We start from the raw sequence: 22,824 nt of genomic DNA, 5'->3' as shown, positions 1-22,824 counted from the left end.
ATTTAATACAACGATTAAACTGTAGGGTTATTTGGATTCGTTTACAATCCAATTTTGGTAGCTATGGAAACCTAATTGATCGCTGATGGAGGCGAATAACCCCTCTCTAAGTAACTGTAAACAATCCTTCAACTATCCTTTAAGTATTCAAAATAAAAGTCAATTGAACATGTTCTGTTGCTAGAAGAGTTATTTAATAATCAAGTGTTTATAAAATACTGAAATTCTTAGTGCAATCCCAACAGTTTCAAATATTCTATTAGCAATTCAGTTGAGTACTAATTGAAAAATGGTGTTATTTATAAAACATTCTCTCATTTCAATATAAAAAAACCCATTAATATATAATAAATATATAATAAAATAAAATATATAAATATAATATATGACAAAGAATTTTAATTTATGGTGTTGGGAGTGATATTTTTAAAATAAATTGTCTTTAGATACATATTAAAATGTATAATTTTAATTTTTTTTGGTTACATGATTTTTTAATACAGGAATTCTCTCCTTCCTAGAAAATGAATTATCATGTAGATTTAACAATCATAAATAGACGTCATATCTTGTAAGATATGACGCATTCCAGTCTGAAATTTCTAATTTAATTCGGTTTTACAATAACAAACTAATGAGTTGTATTGTAAGAATATAACCCAATGGTATGCACTTCTTTGTGGAAAAGCCAGAAAAAAGTCAATTATATCTAGTAAACATTAAGTTATAAATAATTTATGAGGTTTATTGTAATATAATTTATTTTATAAGAATAAAAACCAATAGGATATGTGATAACAATTTCCAAATAGAGCATTATTTACTAAGTCATCCTACATATTAACTGAACTAAATATTTTTTTACGACATTCCTCCTTTTGGATATTCTTTGTAACTGTTATCTGTCCTACTGTGGGTATAGACTTCACACACAAATTTATCAGGCCATAAATGTTTCTATAGTTTTATTGTGTGGTGTCCACATTCTACATACAAGTGAACATAATGTTAGTAAGTATCCATTTTAACATGAAGTAATTTCTTAAATTGGTGTGTACAAAAGTAATATCCAATGATATAGTAGTCACTATAGTATTTGAGAAGTACTTAGCCGAATACTGTCTGGATGTATTAAGTGCATGAAGCTCCTTTACAAACGCTTTCTTTTATTGAAAGAATTTTGAAAGGGTAGGGCAAGTGTGTAAAGTTATATTATCTGGTGCTATCGGGAAGTTTTAAAACAAAGTACAGTTCTCCTAGCATCACTATTTTAACCCCTCTGGATGTTTACGTACGTATACGTAACAATAACCATTAATTCACAAAAATACAAAGTTATGTTAAAACTATAAACTATATTCTCAATGAAATATTTACTAATAACACTAGACACAACATTTTTAATATTAAACTTTAGGTAATATTAACAAAAGCTTAAAATATAATGGAGTTTTTTCTCCATCTTAACATCATTATTCAAATACATGGTACAAACATTTATTTCTTCTACGTTAATCCCATACATTATTTTATGAATGCTCATAATATAATACAGTATTATGCTTGCGCTGCATAACAATAATGTCTATCAGAACTATACGCGTCATCAATACTCAAGATATCCGACAACCAAAAGTCAGCGGTAACGTGACTTCAGCTCTATAAAATAATTAGGCTTTCTATTGGTTATTGGTTTACTCTGGTCAGAAAGATGAAATATGCATGTTATATACCACAGCTTGTAATCACTAGCCTTGCAATAACAAGCGACCACACTGCATGAACCCATCACGGCTATCTAATGGTGTGTGGCTCTGTGGCTAACCTACCACTTTGGTTCAATCATCACTAGCTAGGCTGAATCTGGAATTAATTGTCGTGTTATATTAAGTTACATTTTAAAAAAATATCTAGACTTGTGTATTATTAATTACTGGAAACAGAGTTGTTGTCCACGTTTTCCCATTGTGTCAACTGAGGTGTTAATTCTATACGCCTTTAGGAATCACCTCAGGGTAAAATAAATAAGCTTTTTCGTGAACTTTTGAAATCAGTTTCCCGATGCACTTTTTACAGAATATAAGTACCCCACACTACGTGTCGCATAGGGGACTTCGTGAAATTCATAGATCATTTCATTTTCGATATGATTTAATGACATATATACAAATCCTACAAAATGATAGCCGTCAATTACGCTTAAAAGAATTCTACGTTTAGGTATGCAACATTATATTACCCTTTTTTTCTTCATGAGGAAATGAGGTTTCGTGCAAAGTTTTATGTCAATAGAACAGATCCTTATCGATAATGGGTTAGGTTTCATAGCATTGTTAAGTAATAGATCGAGGAGCTAGGGAAGGTACTACAACGCAAGAATGCACTGTATTCAAATTCTCTCACCTAATGTAACATAGACTCTTCATTATATTATTATTTTGCTTTACTATATGAAACAAGTCGTCATAGATAAAATAATATATGACTTTCAAAGTATGTTTAAAAATTGTTAATATTTATTTTTTGTTGCCACAATAATTGTTATTTATAAACCAATATAACAATATTAGTTAAAAGTCAGCTACATCCCATGGAGTAAGTTAATGAAGTCGAGCTTCCAACAACATTTGAACTTAATAGGTACTGTCATTTTTTAGATATCGTCAAGACAGACAAACAGATAAACATAAATAAAGTGAATTACACTAATATATATTCTTACCTATTCTGAAACTAATTACAGACTTTTAAAATATTGTAAACACCATAAAGCATTTTGCGCCATAAAAACACTTTGTAGTTGTTGCTCTCATTTATCAACCTTGTCTGGTTATCCTTTACATAACATGAGCGTATCTGCTCTTTCTAAACATTGGAAGTTAGGAATAAAAAGTTATTGACAAAGTAAAAAATGTAATATGCTACTGCAAGCTGATGATTTATCAAGTGTATTTTTTTTAGTTACAATTTTAACTAAAAGTTCTGTCATAAAATAAATACAAGTGACACAACTCTTATATCAGTTGTTATATGTGTACAATAAATGAATATTTAAGCACGCGTCATAAATTTTTGATACATCCATTGAATATTCAAGGAATCATGACACCTATATAATCATATAGACTATGATACTTATAGACATTTTCGGATATCTATTTTTAGAATCAAAACGTTTTTTTCAAATGCTTTACATCTTTTACAAAAAAAGGGCAATCGTAATATCGGAAAATCTTACTTCTTAAGCAAATTTGATAGTGCTTAACTTATTTTCTTGACGACCTTTCTTTCACCTTTCTACAGCACATCTTATTGCATATATAAGTAAATAAGTATAAAAGTAAGAATTTTTTGTTGATTATTTGTAGACTGCGTCAGTTTGTTAACATATATATATATATATATATATATATATATATATATTATATATATATATATATATATATAAAGTATTTTTAAGATAATATACTGCTTTCGTGTGAGAAACTTACGTCTCGACTTTGTTTTTAAATATGAAGCGATCAGTGAAACTTCAATATGTTTTCTTTATATCAATTGTTATAAATTCATTCTAATATTAATGCTTCTATAATTATTAACTATAAATACAGACGTTATGGACTCTTATCTGAAAAAAAAAGAATGATTTGTAATTTTTTCTTATATCAGGTTGGATGCATACTTGTGTTCCCATTTGTCGGGAAGCTCCAAACATTTCACAGTTGAGAGGTAACAGTTGTTTGTTGCTTCTGGCTTGTTCATTTAAAGTAGCCGTGCTCGCTTAAGCGTTGGCGGATTTCGTTGAAACAAGTACCGGCGATATATTAGTTACACTGTGTATGTAGTTGGTGCCTAGTACGTTTTATAACTATACTGATTTTATGTAATTTGATTTTTTATATTTATAAATGCCATTTTGTTAATTTTAAGGAAATAATTTTAAATTTTAAAAATAAAAAAACTAGTAATATAATTGCTAAAAGTTATCATCATATTTCTTTGCAAATTTCCACGTAGTCAACTATCACAAAATAAACTATTTTACAAAGGGCATCTCAGCCTTAATATATATTACATCAGTACCATTCGTGTTGATATTTTCTTATTTTTGTATACAAGTCCTAAAGGTAGGTATCCAGTATGTGGCTATGGTAACTTCAAACCACCTAAGATATTTAAAAGCTATTGAAAAACATCATTCTCTTCAACTTTCCAAAGTATTTGGAGGAAAACGGATCTATTACTTATGCGTTAAGGAATCTATTAATAGTATTGAATTAGTGGTTGTTGCGCTAAATCTTAACCAAAGTCCTGTATAATTTCTCATTGAACCAATCTCTGATGCTAGTAGTTGGTTTAAAACTTTAGGTAATTTTCATTTCGTTAAATAAATTTCCAAAGTAAACCCTGCAATGTATATCATTGTATATTAAATATGTTGTTTATCTATTGTACCAAATACAATTTTCTATCTCTTTAATTTGTCTACTTGGGTATAATATAATAGCGTAACATAAATGGCTTGCACCAGATTCTCAATTTTAATAGGGGTAATCAGTAAGAACTCTTGCGCGATAAATGACTTTACTGAATCCGTAGAAAAGTATTCATCTTTGTTACCTAATGCTTCTGATTGATTCAAGGAATTATAACGTGATCTCTCTTGGAAACGTGATCTGGAGTAACATTCGATGTCTCATTGTCGATACTCAATATCGCACTCAAAACAGGTTGACAGGGAGTGGTAATTACGCCTACCTGACTGTCATTGACAACGGATATCACATTGTATCCGGCATGTCGCTCTCAATAGATCTGCTCTGTCATTGTTGGTGCTGGCCTTTGATAGTGTAATTAATTTCTGCAATAAAATGCAATTACATTAATTTAATTTTTGTGATAGTTAAACTAAGTAATAATGTTAAAAGTTCTCTTAGCAATTTCCCTATATATAGATATAGTTATTCCCAAAGTTTTAATTTAGTAAACAATAAATGATAATATACTAAAATCTTCCCGCTTTTATTTGTATTCGCAGCGTAGTCTACAATGAGTGTTGGATTTTCACTAGACATATATTGATATAACTGATTTTTTCTTTCCTAATCTGTCAATCGTATTATTAAAATTAAGGCAAAATAAATTCAATATGATAGTGGCTTTATAGTGAAATATAAAATAAATAATATTCAATAGGAAATACGATTTCTTATTTAGAGGGATTACAGATTTAAAAAAATCAAGAATATTAAATAAATAAATAAATATTAAATTTAATAATATATTATATATTATATTATTATTATTATCGTATTAAATATTATACAATTTTGGGTTTATTAATTTTCAAAATGTTTTATTTCCTTAATTCATAATGCATACTGTATTTATTTCAAATGTACCATACTGTTTAATCTCGATTATATGTTTCTTTATGAAAATTTTATTAACTATAGGTTAACAGAATTTATACAAAAATGTATAAACTAAATTAGTATTAGACGTGTTGTTTTAAATAAACATTGCAAACAAAACACATTATTTGCCCTGTGTAACTGCACACATTTTAAGGATTAGAGATGATGTACTAAGAGGAAGTTGAACTGGAGCCAAACTCAATATTCACATAAAACAAACCCTTCCTTACACACCTATATTATCTGTAGATTTGTCGGTTGTTCAACCGTGCTTCTGAATCGTGTCCGACATATCGTAGTGCAAACAATTCTGCACATGATTAGTCCCCCAGCACACTGAATATATCGTTATAGGCCTACTGATAAAGTAAAGAGTGTATTACTAAACCAAGTTTATCTGTATATCGAGTATACAGTATATACTGACTATACCGCTATACTGAATATATTTGTATTGCAAATGCACTAGTACATTGAATGTACCGCTTTACTAATTTAGCTGTATGTTAAGTGCACTGGATAGTCTAAAAAATCTCAATCTTAATTCATTATAAACGTTGTTTGTAGTAAAACCCAATATTATTATTAAAACATATTTTAAACTATGGGTATAGAATCTAAATTTAAAGAAGCATCAAATAGATGTTTCATACAAAGTTTCTTTTAAAGTAAAACATTCAAATCAACATATAATTGTTATATATGATTATTTATAGTTATTGTACTAAAATTACGTATCAGTACATGTCCTGTAAGAAGAAACATTTAGTAATACTATTATACCAGCATTAAAATTTATACATATTCTAATATTCTATAATCTTGTATTTTAAATCAAAGTAAGACCAGTATGTGTATACATATAGTTTTCATATATTTTAAAATATAGTACAGTTATTTAAACTCAAACTCAAACTCAAACCCAAATAAATTTTATTTTCAAAAACAAATTTCCAACACTTGTACATGTTAATGCATGAAAATTGACAGCACATAGAACAAAGTCTGTGCGTGCTGTCCAGTTCAAATCTAGAATGTACAAAGTATTAATAATAAAATAAGAAATGCTATATGTTAATGAAAAATAAATAAATAAAAACAGAAATGAACTAAAGGAAACTTTAACTAAAAAATAAAAACTTGACAGTCTATACATAATTTAAAGTATAACATTTAATCAGAATCACACAAAAATTCTAGAATATGCTGTCTTAGCACGCATTTAAATCAAACACGGTAAAAACAAATGAAGATGGACAAACAAAAAATACATTATCTCAGAGACGATGACGCACGGATAACAGTGATGAGTGGAAGTTAATGACTGTATCGGTAAAGTTAGTAATAAGCAATGATTTCGTTGTTTTCATTGGTAACGGTAAGTGGGGGAGAGGAGGGCCTCAGCACCGTCCGGACCGATCATACGAAGCCAGGCAGTGACCAGCCGCTTGAAGCCACTAACAGGCTCGTCCTGCAGGTCCTTTATCACAGAAGGCAAGTGTCTGTACAGTGTGTTGGCGACATAGTATGCGTTAGTGAGGTTAATAGACAGTTTAATTAAAGGGACCTGCAAGCCCACACTCACAGCGTTTCTTGTAGGGTAACTGTGAACAATAGGGGTGAGGACGGCATCTTTATGAGAGTAGGTGTAGACCAGTACAGTCCTAATAAATAACTGCCTAATTGTAAAAATATCAGTCTCCATAAATAACAGAGTAGATGAATATTGTCTTTGTTTATTAAAAGCTGCTTTTATTATTGATTTTTGAATAACATTTAATGGTTCTAATGTAGTTTTATAGGCCCCTCCCCATGCGATGATACCGTATTGTAAAATGGACTGTACATACGCAAAGTAAACTGTTTTTAACTCATTATAATATAGAATTTGGCCTAATTGACGAAATATATAAATTAATTTCCTTAATTTGGACTTTATACAATTAACGTGAGGTTCCCACTTGAGTTTTGCATCAATAATTACACCGAGATACTTGTACTGGTCTACCCTCTCTATCAGCTGGCAATCACATGCAGTATTGAGAGAGTCACCGCACGAGTGTAGCAGCAGCCGCAGGTCCGCAGGTGGCCCGCTCGCAGCGCGTAGTGCGATCGGTAAACACTTTGTTTTACTGACATTCATAGTTAACATATTGTCAGAAAACCATTTATGTAATAAATTTAATTTAATGTTTACTTATTAAATATTATACAATTTATTATGTTTTTACTTCAAAAGCATATCAGAATCATACATATCATCCCTACACAAGGAAACCGGCGGCTAATAGTCAGCAGTAATGTGACTTCAGGTCCATAAAACCATTAGGTTTACTATTTGGTTATTGGTTTAGCAGGTTAAAATGGTGAAATATACCTGTCATATCCCACAGCGTGTTACCACTAGCCTGCAATAACAAACGACCGCACCACATGAACCACATGACGGCTATCTAATGGTGTGTAACTCTGCGGCTAACCTACCACTTTGGTGCAATCAACACCACCTAGTTTGAACTACTATTGAATTTGACATTCTCTTGAATTAATCATTAATCAAATGATCAATTATTTAAATAATCAATTAATCAAAGTATTAATCTTTACTTCAGATCCCTACTCCTTCAAATTGTGTGAACTAATGTGGTAATCCTATATGTCTTTATTAATACGCTCAGACTAAACTTAAATAGCTTTAGTATTAAAAATACTTTCCTGTTGAACCTTACGCAAGAGAGAAGTACGCCAAATTACGTGTCGCATAAGAGACCGCAGAGGTTTTATTGGAATTTCAAATTTATAGCCAGTTTCATTCTTGACATGTTTTAAGGACAGACATTCAATCGAAAAGAATAGATTACTTTGAGACTAATTGTGTCTACCTACTGAGTGATAAACATAAAAAATACAAAAATTTAATAATTAGACATAATTTTACTCCTTATTGTTTATGGAAAATAAATTATCGTGCAAAATTCTAAGAGAGAAAAATCATAGAACACTATAAGTTTACATTATTCATTCAGAAGTTTCAAAATTAAGGATTCATAGTACTGTTTAAAGAATGTTTCTTTGAGCTAGGAAGAGCACTACAGGGCTATAATGCGGTGTAGTCAAATTCTGTCACCTAACATCGATTTTCCACTCTAATATTATTCGCAGTACTATATAAATAACACCGCCTAATGCAAAATCTTGTATGACTAAGAATTTTAAGTTCATTCTTCGTTCACTTACCTCTGATTGCAGCGTCTGAAGTCTAACGATGTGAGAGATTTGATGGCCTGGATTCTGGAATCAACATTCGCCTGAAGAGATCCATAACATTCGGCGACGGAGAAGCTCAAAACGAACTCTTATTATCGTTTTAATATCAGAAGCACCTGGACCAAAAACAATGTAATCAAGATGGAGTGTTTTTTTTAATTGTCTCATCAGGTACACAATTGTGTGTTTGTACTCAATATGATTAAAAATTTATTATTTTGCTATTTTTCTTTTCATACATTGTTATTTATTAAACCTGTATAAACATATTACCTATAGATCATACAAATCACATAAAATATTTATTTTCAATCAAATTGATGTTTTATGTATATAGACAGGCTTCAGGGAACATTTGCACTAAATAGGTCATTTCATTTTAGAAATATCTTGAGGACCGATAAATAGAAAGCAGAAACTAAATAATAACAGCTCTTCGAGTGATACGCTGACTCACAATAAATGTATTCTTACCTATTTTAAATAAATAACAGAATATAAAGGGGTTTAAATTATAAAAATAGCGCTAAAGCGTTTTGCGCTACAGAGGCTCATGTAATTGTTGTACTCGAATTAGAATGACGTCTGCTGATCTTTTGCTTAACCGTGAACCTTAGTCAGGACTTTCTAAACGTTGGGAGTTACGAAGTGAAAGAAAATTTAAAAAAGAAAGAGTAATACTTTAGATATGCTACTGCAGACTATTAGATTTATTAGTAGTATTTTTGCAAGTTAATATTCTCTAAAAATGCTATCTGAAAATACATATAAATGACATATTTCTTATATTAGTTGAAAAATGTGTACAATAAATCAGTGTTTAATCTAGCATCATTAATTTCTGATTCATCCTTTAAATATTCAAGCATGCATGGCAACTTTAACTGAAAAAGTATAAACTATATATAGAGTTTTATATATATCCGAAAATCTCATTTCTTAAGCAAATTGTTTACTTTTCAACTATTTCTGGACGAGCTTTGATCTTTCTACTGCACATCTTATTGTATATGTAACATTTAAGATGTAGTTGATAATTGGTTCACAGCATGGGTTTGTTAACTTTCTGATACAAATATATAGTTATTTACGTAATTTATGTCCCTTACTCGATGATGAATAAAATTAGCCGCTCCAAAATATGTATTTGAAAATGTTCTATTTACGCTTTATGCTGCAATAAAGGCGTAAAGAATGGATATAAAAGAAAACACAAGTGAACCTTTACAGTCTTAGAAAACTAGATTTGTCTTAGCTTTGAGAATCAGAGCTCTTTCAACCATGAAGCACGTACTGAAACAGAATGTTAAATAAAGGAATACAATGATAGAATTTCGTAACAAGAGTCATCCTTAAACTCCATCGTAATGATTAACCCTACATCGGGCGCTAAACGGAGTTTTCCTCCGTGTATGTTTTATTATTAAAAGTAGTACTACTTTTCTGATGTTGGCAGTCGTTTCCTCCCGCAGTGTACTTCACAAGCATCTTTCGGGGAAGCGAAACAATAGCCTCCCGCATATCTTTGTCAAAATCTGTCAGTATGAGGTCTACTTCCGTGCGAGACTGGACGATTCCTCCGTAAGCGCCTTATAGTGTTTAGTTTTTATGGAGTAATAATCCGTGTGCGCCTAAATGTGTGACCTGTGATGGTTTCTTTTTAAGTTTTACAATAAATTTTATTTGAATTTTGTGAAATAGAGAATGAAGACGAGAGACTTGTCAGTACAGTACCCGTGTGCTAGGGAACATTTCAGTACTGTTTATGGAGTTAATATTATCGTTATAAGAACCAGAAGAAAAATGTTTGGAAACTTTGTGTAGCGTTAAAAAAAAATTTGGTAAAGAATAAATTTTGATTTTAGAGTAATAATTGACATTACAATTGTATAATATATCAAGAATTGAAGTAAGTTGTTTTTGTAAGAAGTTAAAAACTAAGTTAATTTCCATATATTATTACAGTAGGTTAAACATTTTTACAATTAATTGCATTATTCCTTAAAATAAATCATTTTGTTACTATACAATAACATTTTTTTAAATTTTGAATTTCTTATTTGGAAAATTCATTACATAAGAGAGTAATTTTTATTTAATTTCTAAAAATGGATAAATTACATTGTAAGTAAATAAGTATGCATATTTAAACCAATAAAAACAGTTTTAAACGACTATGATATCCATTATTCGCTAACCTGGAGGAAACCTCCGTGAGCGCCTGATGGTGTTTCTAATTTTAAGCGCCTGATGGAGGGTTAAGGTATTTTACACAATGGAACAGAAATTATTCTGTGTGATAATATACATGTATACTAATCCGTTGAGTATCTAGCAATTCTACAGTCATCAACAAACAACTTTGGGGACCTAATAATATGATTGCTGGATGTCATCATCACCATTCTGTATGCATTTTTATATCTTCCATTATTACATACAAAAAATGTACAACGGGGATCTCTGCCTTATATCAATTAGAATGATAAAACTTATTTTCATATATTATTATTTTGGTATTTAAATCCTAAAGACTTACGAGTATGTGCCCATGGTAACTTAAATTCACCTAAGAACTGTCAAAGTGATTAAAATTAACTACCATATTCAAACTTTTTTCCATTAATTTCTTTCCCAAGTATCTGAGAATAAAAAGAAAGCCTTTTTATATGTTGAGTCGTCTCTTCGTCGTATTTAATAAGTAATAGTTGTAATAAATATTAAACATTTCCCTCCAAAACGTCTTGCTGGACCAAGGTTAGAAGTTACGTGTTCGGTAACTCTCATTTCGTCGACCAGATATCCCAATCCAAATATATGATGAGCTATATTACTAATAATTTGAGATTCCCTTGATGCTAAATTCTTGCGTAATATGATAGGCATTCATGTACTTGGTGGTGGATTTTGTTTATTTCAATAATTAAAAAAATAAAGAGAATTAACATTATTTTTTATACTATTTTAATATTTAGCTACCTGATGTACCAAGTATAAGTTGTTATTGCCTTGATTTGTCTTATAAAGGTTAAATTTAAAAAGTGTATTAACTCTCAGCTCGTAAGGGCAAGAAAAGTTAGAGTAACAGCTAAAAATAACGTTAGACTTTGGTATTTTAATCATACGACGTATGTTCTTAATTTGAAAATAATATCTTCCGTCAGATACTCTAATATTATCGTAACTTCAGTAAAAATTATATCAGTAGTAAGAAGTACTTCGTCATAAATCACGTATCTGAACGCATAGAAAAGAAATGTTTCATCTTTGTTAAGTGATTACTCTGATTGATTATACACGGAATGAGACACCTGTCACGTGACTCTGGAGTAACACTCGACGACGTATCAGTCACGATCCTCATTATCCTAATCAAAACAGACTGACAGGGAACAGTAATAATTACGTCTAGCTGACTGTCCTTGACAACGGATCACATTGTCACTGGTATATCGCTATAGACTTCTGATGCTATTGTGTGGATAGCCTTTGGTATTATCATTGCTTCCTGGTATGAAATATAATTATGATTGGGTGAATTAGGAATCATGTAGTAATACGAGTAGTATCAACTGAGCATATTGGTTAGACGATATAAACGTATTATTATCAAAAAATATCAATATACTATTATAATTCAATAATATAAACATTTTTATATAAAACAACGTAATGATTAAGAGGCTGCCGAACGGGGTAGAGAGGATGCCTTGGCTGCTGCCAGGGTGGAGACTCTGCTGGTTTGGCAGCGGAGGTGGACGGAAGGATCGGACGGTCTCTGGACCTTCCGTCTCATTCGAGAGCTTCAACCCTAGATAGATCGTGGCCACGGGGAGATCGATTTCTACCTTTGTCAGTTCCTGACGGGACATCGTTACTTTAGGAAGTACATTTACAGGATGGGAAAAGTCAGGTCGCCTAGGGTGCTTACTGCCCGGAGGGGGTTTAGTGGGTAGTCCCCACACACCGTGCGCAAATTCATTCCCCTTACACAAAAAATTTTATGATTAAAAATATATTTTTATATCTTTCTCTATATGTTTTTAATAAAGTTGAATTAACATTTATCACAATTTAATATAAATCGAAGCTTAGTTTTGCAATGAGGGTTTGGTTTTGACTAGTCATATATCGACATGACTGACTTATTGCTTCTGAAATTAATAACAGCTAATATATATATATATATATATATATATATATATATATATATATATATATATATATATATATATTATTATTAGTACATTCATTTTGGAAGGTACTACCTTTATGGAATTAGAGATTAACCAAATTAACTTTCACATTTCTTTCATTGTTATCTACCTTTTAACATTGCTATGTCAAATCAAATCAATTTTTTATTGCCAGGACATTATCATATGTATAGCAATAGTCAAGACTAAATATCTAAAATTTAAAGCTTTCATTTTGCCTCAAACCACATTCAAACATACAAATCTTCAGCCACTCCTCATTCATCCAGCTAATATTCCCATTTCCAGCGCCGGTATTCAGTTTGCTAATTGTGGCGGTCACCCAGTCGAATGCCATAAAGTCGTCAGCACTATAAAGCGTCTTAAACGGGTTTTTAACACCTTAGGCGTTGGGGCATTACTTATCTGATCTGGCAACTTGTTGATGAACCGAACACCTGCCTGGGAGGGCAAGTGTTCGTAAATCCCCGTCCTGTGTCTTCCAGTTCGGTAGGCATCTCTGCCTCTTGTCTCATACTCGTGTATGTCACGGCCCCGGGTTAATGCACATTTGGACAAAAAAAATGAGCTTGTCTCAAGAATGTAGAGACAAGGAAGAGTCAACAGTTGCAACGTTTTGAATGCTTCTTTGCACGATTCCCGGAATTTCATTTTATGCGAATCGCTTGCTTCTAAATTTTTAATGCTCGGGAGAAATGGTTGTTTGCGCTGTCTCCCCGTAACACCAGACCTTAAGTGAGATGGGGGTAGATCAAGCCATAATACGCCGTCATCAGTACCTGAGTAAGGCAGTACTTGGCTAAAGACCTCAAAACATAAATGCCTGAGGACAGTCTGGAAAAAACGTGGTCAATGTGAGAATTCCAAGTCAATCCTCGATCAAGGAATATTCCCAGAAACTTTGAACATTCAACTTCATCCAGCACTGTGTCTTCCAATAGTACGGCTGCAGCGTCATTGAGATTTCCTGATAGCAGTGCAAAAGTCAGGACGTTTGACTTTGAAGAATTTGCTTTGAGGTTGAGGCTATTGAAGTGCTGGACACAAGTGTTGACGTCGAGAAAACTTTGTTGTTCCAGAATCATTTTGGATTCGTTGGTGGGAATGTTTCATTCTATACGATTGTTGAGTTTAATTCCAGTTTACCTACCATCTAGTGCAGCGTCTAAAATCTGACACTTTCACAGATTTTTATCTCGGAACCTGGAGTTTCGTATGTATGAAATATAACAAAATATTTTTGCGAAGAAGAAAGCTTAAAACTAAAATTTTCTTTGCTTTGATATAAAAAAGTATATAGGTGAATAGGTGTTGTCAATGTGTGATCACGTGCAAAAATTTTATGCACCATGAAGTTACAGAAACGACCCTAACGTTGGGTCAACCTAATCTTCTATAATGCAGTTATTAGCGTCAGACGATTTCAGACGCTGCACTAAACGAAATTTGACCAGCAACAGAAATAAATATTGATATCTGCCTTATGCTTATTCTATCGCAATACATAAATACAATTAGCAACCTTTTTCCTTAGGAAGATTTTTTCAGCGAATTCACTAATTAATGTATCATAGAATTTATTGGATCTGATCACTGATCACTAGTCCTGACCGTTGTTGACGATTTTGATTTTTAGTTCAAATTATTCTTTTATTTTTAGTACTGAAACGAATTAAGCATTAAACTGGAAACTATACTTATTACCATATTTGGTTTTAAACGCTATCAATACCTAAATTTTAAAACGGTAATAAACGCTACTAGTATAGATGATTTTTCTTATAATGTAAGGCAAATGTGCATGTTGGGATTACCTCCAGTTACCTCCAGATTGAAAATATTTATCCTACAAATTCAAGTGTATTATATGTCAAGATATGTTTTCATTGTTTTATCAGATGCGCAATTGAGTCCATTATAATACGATTCTAAAGTGCGGTAGAGCACCGAGTTTTATAAAGATAACGTAGGTATGGAGGGAAGGGTTGATTCATAGTGATCGTTGAATTTGGTTCCAGTTCACATTGCACTTAGTGCAGCATATCAAATTCTTAAAATGTTTTGCTGCTATAGACTCCAAATAATATGTTTTGCATTTACAATAATTGTTTAAAATGACAAGTGTAATGCATATTTTCGTTATAAAATCATACAAATTTTGATTTTTTCTGTAAATCTTTCATTGATAATGTAATATTCATAAAGAAACATGTAGACGAGGTAAAAATAAACATATTGTCCACCTTAAATAAACAAAATACTGCCTTTGTGCTAAGGAACCTAACATGTTAAAACTTACCATATATGTAAACCCTCTGTATAACAAATCTTTTAGGCATCCAATATTGCTCATATTTCAGTATGAAGCAACTTTTGAAATGAATTTTTTGAATAGGACTCGATCGAAAGGCAAGTAAATACTAAATCAGTCGTACTAATACGTATATGACTAGTTAAGAAGCAACACTTTTTGTACACTACCTTCGACTGCAATTAATTGCTGGTATTATTTTAGGTCTCTCTCCACAGACTTGCGTAGACTTCGCTGTTGCGTTCCCTAATTTCAATGTCTCTGGATATATTTTTTCCCCTAACAATGACAACGCTTAGTTTAAGGATAGTCATGGTGGCTCTGATATTATAAGGAGTCTTTTTGGCTTCCTATTCAACACAAAATTGATGTGCAGACTGCTCCCACTCCCATCTAACATTGCCAATACTGTTCTTTTACCTGGGGCTTTTATTCCTGGTAAATGGCTGCCTCTCCCATCTACCCTTTTTAGTTTCTTTGTTTGTTCTTTCCTTGGTCACTTCAACCATTATTTCGGAGACGTCTCTTCTCTCCTCGACTTTAGTATCCTTTCCCCACTCTCCCAATCTTTAATCTCTCTATCACTCCCTTGCCGACCTCATCTGCTGATGAGGGTTATGCATCTACAGCTTCCACCGCTCTCACTCACCCATGTCCCTCACTGGACTAGGATCTCGACTGTCTGTCACATTCTCTAGTATAAGAGGTTGACCTGTTTATCTGGAACTTTCTCGCTAACTCAAGTAAAAGTAAAGAAAAATGTGATTTGAGTTAGTCGAGTTCAGCAAGACACTGATTTTATTTTATGTGTATTATAATTAAGAACAGATGTACCATTGTAAACAGATGTTTTTATTTTAAACATCTGGTTTTATTGTTAACCACTAATATTATTCAGTATTAAGTTTTTGATACGGAAAGAATCAGTAAATAAATAAGTCATGTTCATGGTTTCTACATTTTTGTATAATAGTATTGAAGATAACAACCCTCTAATAAACCTAGTAAAATCAATTGATACACTGAACAAAGTCCATGGAATGTAATTCTCGTGCAGTTAAGAGTGGTGATTAAAGTTTTAGCTGTTCCAAAATTTATTTATGATTGCGTTGTAAGTAATTAATTCTGAAACTTTCGATTGACCGTATTATTAGACATTAATAGGTTATTTATGACAGAAGTAACATACATTTAACTACTAGCCATAAATATTATTATATAGTAAATGAACCAATACAAACATGTATATCCTCTATAGCCGAATATTGAAAGCCAACAGTAACAAGGGTCTCTAGTTACATCTAATATTTTATTATTGCATTGTATAGGCCACACTGTTAAATTATGCTTGCCATACACCACCTTATTTATAAGGCATAAGGAAATAACCACTTGAGCTACAATAACTGTGCGATTTTTTACCATTTTCAATATAAATGTTAAGGTAGGGAAGGTAGAGTATATAAACAAACTTAAATCCTGTTAGTCAACTCATTCAAAAGTTGTCAAGCACAAAGAAGAACACACCACTTTGAATCGCTGGAACTGGATTGTAAAACAAATACCAATAGATCAATGTCTACGATTTTCTAAAGGAGTACAAAGGTAGAAAAGGTAGAGTTTCAAGTAAAACTCAACCCCCAATTTAACTCGTTCGAGACTTATAGTGTGTCAGTCATACATAAATCAGGTAGTATTCATCAGAAGTTATTGATATATTTGGGATAAGTTTTGCACAACGTTTAATTAATTAGTATGATGTTTTGTTAATGATGTAGTGATAAACTAAAACATACCTGAAATCAGTAACTAACATTTATAAAAGTCGCTATATTTGGAATTGTTTACTTCTTATTTCTTTCCAAAGTCTGAAATCAACATGAAATTTTACTTGTGCGTAGGACGTCGTTAAGTAGTTATCAGACAAGAGATAGTCCTAATCACTCTACTCCTTTATGTCTCATTGATAAAACGTTTTAAACCTTAATATATTTTATTCTCAGTCTAACCCTAGAATATTCTACCATATGACTCTCGAAAAAACTCAAATTATTCTTTATTAGTACGTTTATAGTATGTCACTAAAAACAGTTTTTAAGTAATATTCACCATATACCTTATCTACTTTGGGGGTGCTTGTTATAAATGATATCCACACATTTTCCACAATAAATAATTATTTTGAATGCAAAGAGATCTCTGAACGTGATTTCTATTGGTTCAGTTCCAAATTCCTCAATATTTTCAATAACTTAGCAAGCTTTCATACCTTTTTACTACTTCCAACAATATGTGCAGAATATCTTTTATATTAATTAAGAGGAAATCAAATCTTATAGTCTTCATACGTGTATCACGCTTTGTGAAATTCCAATATCAAAATGTTGCCTAATATTCCGTGAATAATATTTTAATTAGAGAACACATGTTATATATTAAGACAAGCTGTGTATATACCACTTTCCCTCATGTTAAGGACTCTTTTCTAAATATATGTTAAAGATTAAAATTTGATTGCTTCGAAATAATGAGACCATATACATCACACTTAAACTAACAAAATGTTTTTAGGACCAACGTAATGATGTGCTTATACGTTAAGATGGAGAAGTAGAATCAAATTAATGGATATTTCAGAACTTATATGCATTGATATTAACAATGTAATTAGTACCCTATAAACATGGAGAAATATAAACCAATAAATGTGGTTTGTAAAATTGGTATATATTTACATTACGAAAAATTACTGTTTTTCAAAAAGTATGTATCTAAAGGTATGCTCGTTTCAATAGAACATAAAGCAGTAGGAAATCTACAATGAATAAATAACTCTTCTAATTCCTTATGGAACATGGAAAACCGAATGACATACACTGATAGGTTATGGGATGAGCTACGTGTCACACGACTCTGGAGTAACACTCGATGCCGTATCAGTCACGGTCCTTATTAACCTAAACAAAGCAGCCTTGTCAGCGAATGGCACTTAAGCCCACCTTAGTGTCATTGACAATGGAAATGCATTGTCACCAACATGTTGTCAATTGTCAAACACTGCAAGTGTAGGGGCTTATTTTTCCTATTGGGTAGGGGTATTGCTATGAAATTATATTATTAGACTTTCCCATAACACCTATGTAGTTCTCTTACTGCCACATAATTGTTTCCTTTCAAATTTTACATACTATTTGTATAAGGTTGTAGTGATGGGGACTACGCCATTTGTAGGTTATGTCGGGTAGGCTATCATTTTGGCGAATGTAGCATTCGGGGCCAGTCTTGGAAGGGCTTGGGTAAGGCTGGTCAATCTAAGTGGTCCTGCGCAACTTGCAGAAGAAAGGATAAACCTGCGAGTACTTCCGAGGAAGGTTATAGTGATTCCGTCCCAGTTAACATAGCTGCTAAGCTCGATAGCTTACTGGAAATGAAAAAAAACGGTCGATGATGTGCAAAAGACTCTAGAGTTTATGTCAGAAAAATATGATATAATTATAGAAGAAATAAAAGCACTAAGGGAGGAAAATAGGGTCACCAAGAGAGAACTCAGTGAGGTTAAGAAGAGGTTAGTGAGGAGTGAAGATGATGTGAAATCCCTTACTGAGCGCCTAAATGACCTGGACCAGTATGGGAGAAGAGTTAACCTTGAGATACAGGGTGTTCCGGTCCGTGGAGAAAAGTTGGAAGATGAGAAGACCGAAGATGTTGTTAGAGACCTGGCAGGTGAAATAAATGTTCCCTATGTTCCCGAGCAAATCCATAAACTGCACCGACTACAAAGAAGGAATGATGACAGGCCACCCGCTATAATGATCCAGTTTATGACCAGTACTGCTAGGGACACATGGTTACTAGCTGGCAAGAAGGCACGGTTGTCCGATAAATCGTCAGGTCAGAAGATTTATTTCAATGAAAACCTGACCTACTTTTTCAAGGGACTTCTGAAGGAGGCTAAATCCAGAGCAAGGATCCACAACCACAGGTTTGTTTGGTTCAAAAATGGAAAAATCATGGTTAAGAAAAATGAGGAAGATAGAAACATTATTGTTATAAAAACATTAGATGACATTAACAAAATTGGTTAGCTAATCTAAAACCAATGTATCTCATTGAATTTGCATCTCATCCTGGTATAGAGATTGGTTGTTTTAGGATGTATTACTCTTTTTTAAATTATAATTAGATCAAATAACATAGAATATGAGATAAACTTGCATTCTGACAGTTATCTATGTTTTGAAAGTTGGTTCATGCATTGCTCGAATGTAAATAGGTCGTTAGGCATTAATGTAATATATTTAAATATAAGGTCAATTAGAAAAAACTGGGATACTTTTATATTACAGATACTGTGCAACATTGACAAAATTGATATAATTGTACTTTCAGAGATAAATTGTTCTGAACATGATTTGGCCAGTTACAATATTGATGGTTTTTTAAAGGTTTGTAATTGTCGAATAGGTAGGGATGGTGGTGGCCTGGTATTATACTACAACATTAAAATAGTTAAATTTACAGTTGTCAGTTTAAATGCAAAATCATTTGAATGTATATGTGGCATGGTTGAGCCGATTGAACCTGTGGGTCGTGCACAAATTTTGTTGTTATCTTTATATAGACCCCGTCTCAGAGCACTGGCTGTGGTCCGCGATCATTCTTGAAGGAAGTTGAGGATATAATAAACAGTAAATTTTTGCACGGAAATATGATTTTGATTGGCGATACTAATATTGATATTAAGAACTTCTCAGATATAATTAGCCAAGAATATGAAACATTACTGTCCTCAAAAGGTTTAACAGCGGTGATCTCGGATTACACTAGAGAGGAGGTTCGGGATGGGAGGTTGACTCAGACTTGTATTGATCACATTTACGTTAGAGATTTACTTAATTCAGATGAAATACAGGGTGGTATAATAAAAACAAAAATATCGGACCATTATCCTATAGCTGTTAGGATGGGGTATGGTTTACTTCCCACCGAATGCTCAGATCGAAATCAAATCCAAAAAGAAATAATTAACGAAAATAAACTGAAGCAAAGAATTGAAAGTTTGGATTGGGAGAAAATGCCGGTGACTAATGCCAACCTTGCTTTTAATTATTTGGTAAACCAATTTTCAACTGCAATAAATGACAGCAAAAAGACTTTCAGAATAAATAATAAACAGGTTAGAATTGAGAAAGAATGGATGACGAATAACCTAAGGGCTATTACTAAGGAGAGGATAGGCTGTTTAGAGTGTGGAAGGCCGATCCTGGAAATATTGCACATAAGCTAAATTACACTTCATTTAGGAACAGAGTAAACAGGGATATTAAGAAAAGAAAAGACGAATATTATAAGAACTATTTTAATACAGTGGCTAATAATAGTAGGAAAACGTGGAAAGGAGTTAATAAATTATTGGGCCGTGCCAAAAATAGATCTATAGATGAGCAAATAATGATGTCTATGACGGGTTCGGCAAGCCAGATCTCCAATAACTTTGCTGAGCAGTTTAAATATGGGGTACTAGAACTAAAACATACTTGCAACAATAAAGATGAAATAGTGGTAAATGGAAATAATAATAGACATGGATTTTTACATACCAAATGCGACTGAAGAGTCTATAAAGAAAATCATACACAACTGTGACATAAACAAAGGGTGTGGAATCGACTCTGTCAGATTTAAAGACATTAAAAATGCATCAGAAAGAATGACCCCTGCATTAGTAAAAAGCTATAAACTTGTCAGTTAGGACTGGGGTATTTCCCGACTGCTTAAAAACGTCTTTTGTGAGACCTATCTACAAGAAAGGTCCTAGGGGAGATTGTGAAAATTATAGACCGATCGCTTTACTCCCATGCCTGGAAAAGATTTTTGAAATTTATGTTGCTCAGTCATTGAATAAATTCTTAGTAGAGTGCTCTGTATTAAGTGATAGCCAATTTGCATTCCAAAAAGGGAAAAGTATTGAGAGCCTATTAAAGTCTGTTGGTGAATACATTAATATACAGATTGATAAAGGGTGTTACATTTTAGCCCTGTTCATTGACTTAAGTAAGGCATTCGATACTATTGACCATGGGAAAATGAGTAAGGTACTTGAAGGGGTGGGTATTACTGGACCTCCACTGGCCTGGTTTAGGTCTTACCTCAGTAACAGGTCATTTAGAGTAAAAAATAGAGCGAACATTTAGTGAAAGTCAATTTTACAACCTAGGTGTTCCACAGGGAAGTAATTTGGGGCCGGTACTTTTTAATCTTTACATAAATAATATATTTAGAGTTTTAAAACGATGTTAAAATATGGGGATATGCGGATGATTTACTGGTTATTGCATCTCATATAAACTTAATTACAACTCAAAACATGCTTCAGAAGGCATTTGACAAAATTAATAAATGGATGCATGATATGGAACTCATAATCAATCCAAACAAGACTGTCTTAATGAACATACATTTGAGAAATAAATGTATACAACAGGACCCAATCATAATATACCACACATGTCCATGTTTGCATAGCCATAGTAATCTCAATGCACATTATGACTGCCCAAAAATTGAACTTGTAGAAAAATGTGTATATCTGGGAATTGTTGTAGATAATGGCCTTACATGGAAGGACCCACATTGAAAAAGTTATTAGAAAAAATTAATTCCTGCATTGCTGCTTTCTACAGATTAAACAATGTTATTAGTTCCCAGAATAAATTAATAATATATAAATCTCTTATTGAATCTATTATTAGATATGGTATAATAATTTATGGAACAGCTGCAGAGTGCCACTTAAATAAACTACAAAAGGTACAAAAGACAAGCCTTGAATTACTATTTGGTAAATATGCTAATAACTGGTTATATACTACAGCTAATACCCTAACACCTGACAACTATTATAAACTTAGCATATTCCTTAATTATTTTAACAATAACAAGAACAGGATTACAAATACAAAATATGCAGCTATTACATTGAGAAACACACCAAGATTCAAAGTACCCCAAATAAGAACTGTGTTTGGGGAAAGATTAGCAGATTACATTGTGCCCACATTATATAACACCCTGCCCCAGTCCTTACATAATGAGGAAAATTTTAGAAAATTTAAAATTATGGTGTACGATTGGTTACTGCAGGGCTGTGGCTCATAAGATGCAGTTTCCTTCAGCACAATACAAAATCCAAAGGATGAGATCAAATAGACCTATCATTGTTGTTGTTATCATTTGAGTGCTGTTATTGTTTGTCGTTTGTAGGGATGTTTACATTTCTTAGCTGTTGGTATTTTATATAAATTTATTACATTGTTAACTAGTCTGTAATTCTTTGTTCGTTGTTTAAAATTATTTGCTCTGTATGTGAATCAATTGTAAAGCCATTTAGGCCTATTATTTATTTGGGAATTGGTCTTAACTAAGGATTGGAAGTTGCGTAATGAGTGATTGTTTTTATATCTATTTAATGAAAAAACTAGTTTATTAGGCGTATTGTAGTTGTTAGTCAGTGATTATGAGATGGGTTCTTGTTTTTGTTACTGAATGTAGAAGTAGATGTTATTGGAATAATTTGGTTGATGTAGTTTTTAGTTTATTTATATGTAAGTTT

The 22,824-nt window shown here is 32.2% G+C and overlaps 1 protein-coding gene across 1 annotated transcript; it reads left to right on the top strand.

The window, feature by feature from the left end:
* Positions 1 to 18,682: 18,682 nt before the first annotated feature.
* Positions 18,683 to 19,297, top strand: LOC124358216. The gene has a single exon (XM_046810510.1). It carries the CDS (start codon positions 18,683 to 18,685, stop codon positions 19,295 to 19,297), a length of 615 nt encoding a protein of 204 aa, XP_046666466.1.
* The last annotated feature ends 3,527 nt before the right edge of the window (positions 19,298 to 22,824 follow it).

This window comes from Homalodisca vitripennis, chromosome 3 (genome assembly GCF_021130785.1).
Source record: "Homalodisca vitripennis isolate AUS2020 chromosome 3, UT_GWSS_2.1, whole genome shotgun sequence".
Lineage (NCBI taxonomy): Eukaryota > Metazoa > Arthropoda > Insecta > Hemiptera > Cicadellidae > Homalodisca > Homalodisca vitripennis.
This window is presented reverse-complemented; position numbering and strand designations above follow the sequence as displayed.

Bases quoted from the DNA above. Each gene is read 5' to 3' on its own strand.
- LOC124358216 (XM_046810510.1), top strand. From the start codon at position 18,683: ATGTCAGAAAAATATGATATAATTATAGAAGAAATAAAAGCACTAAGG.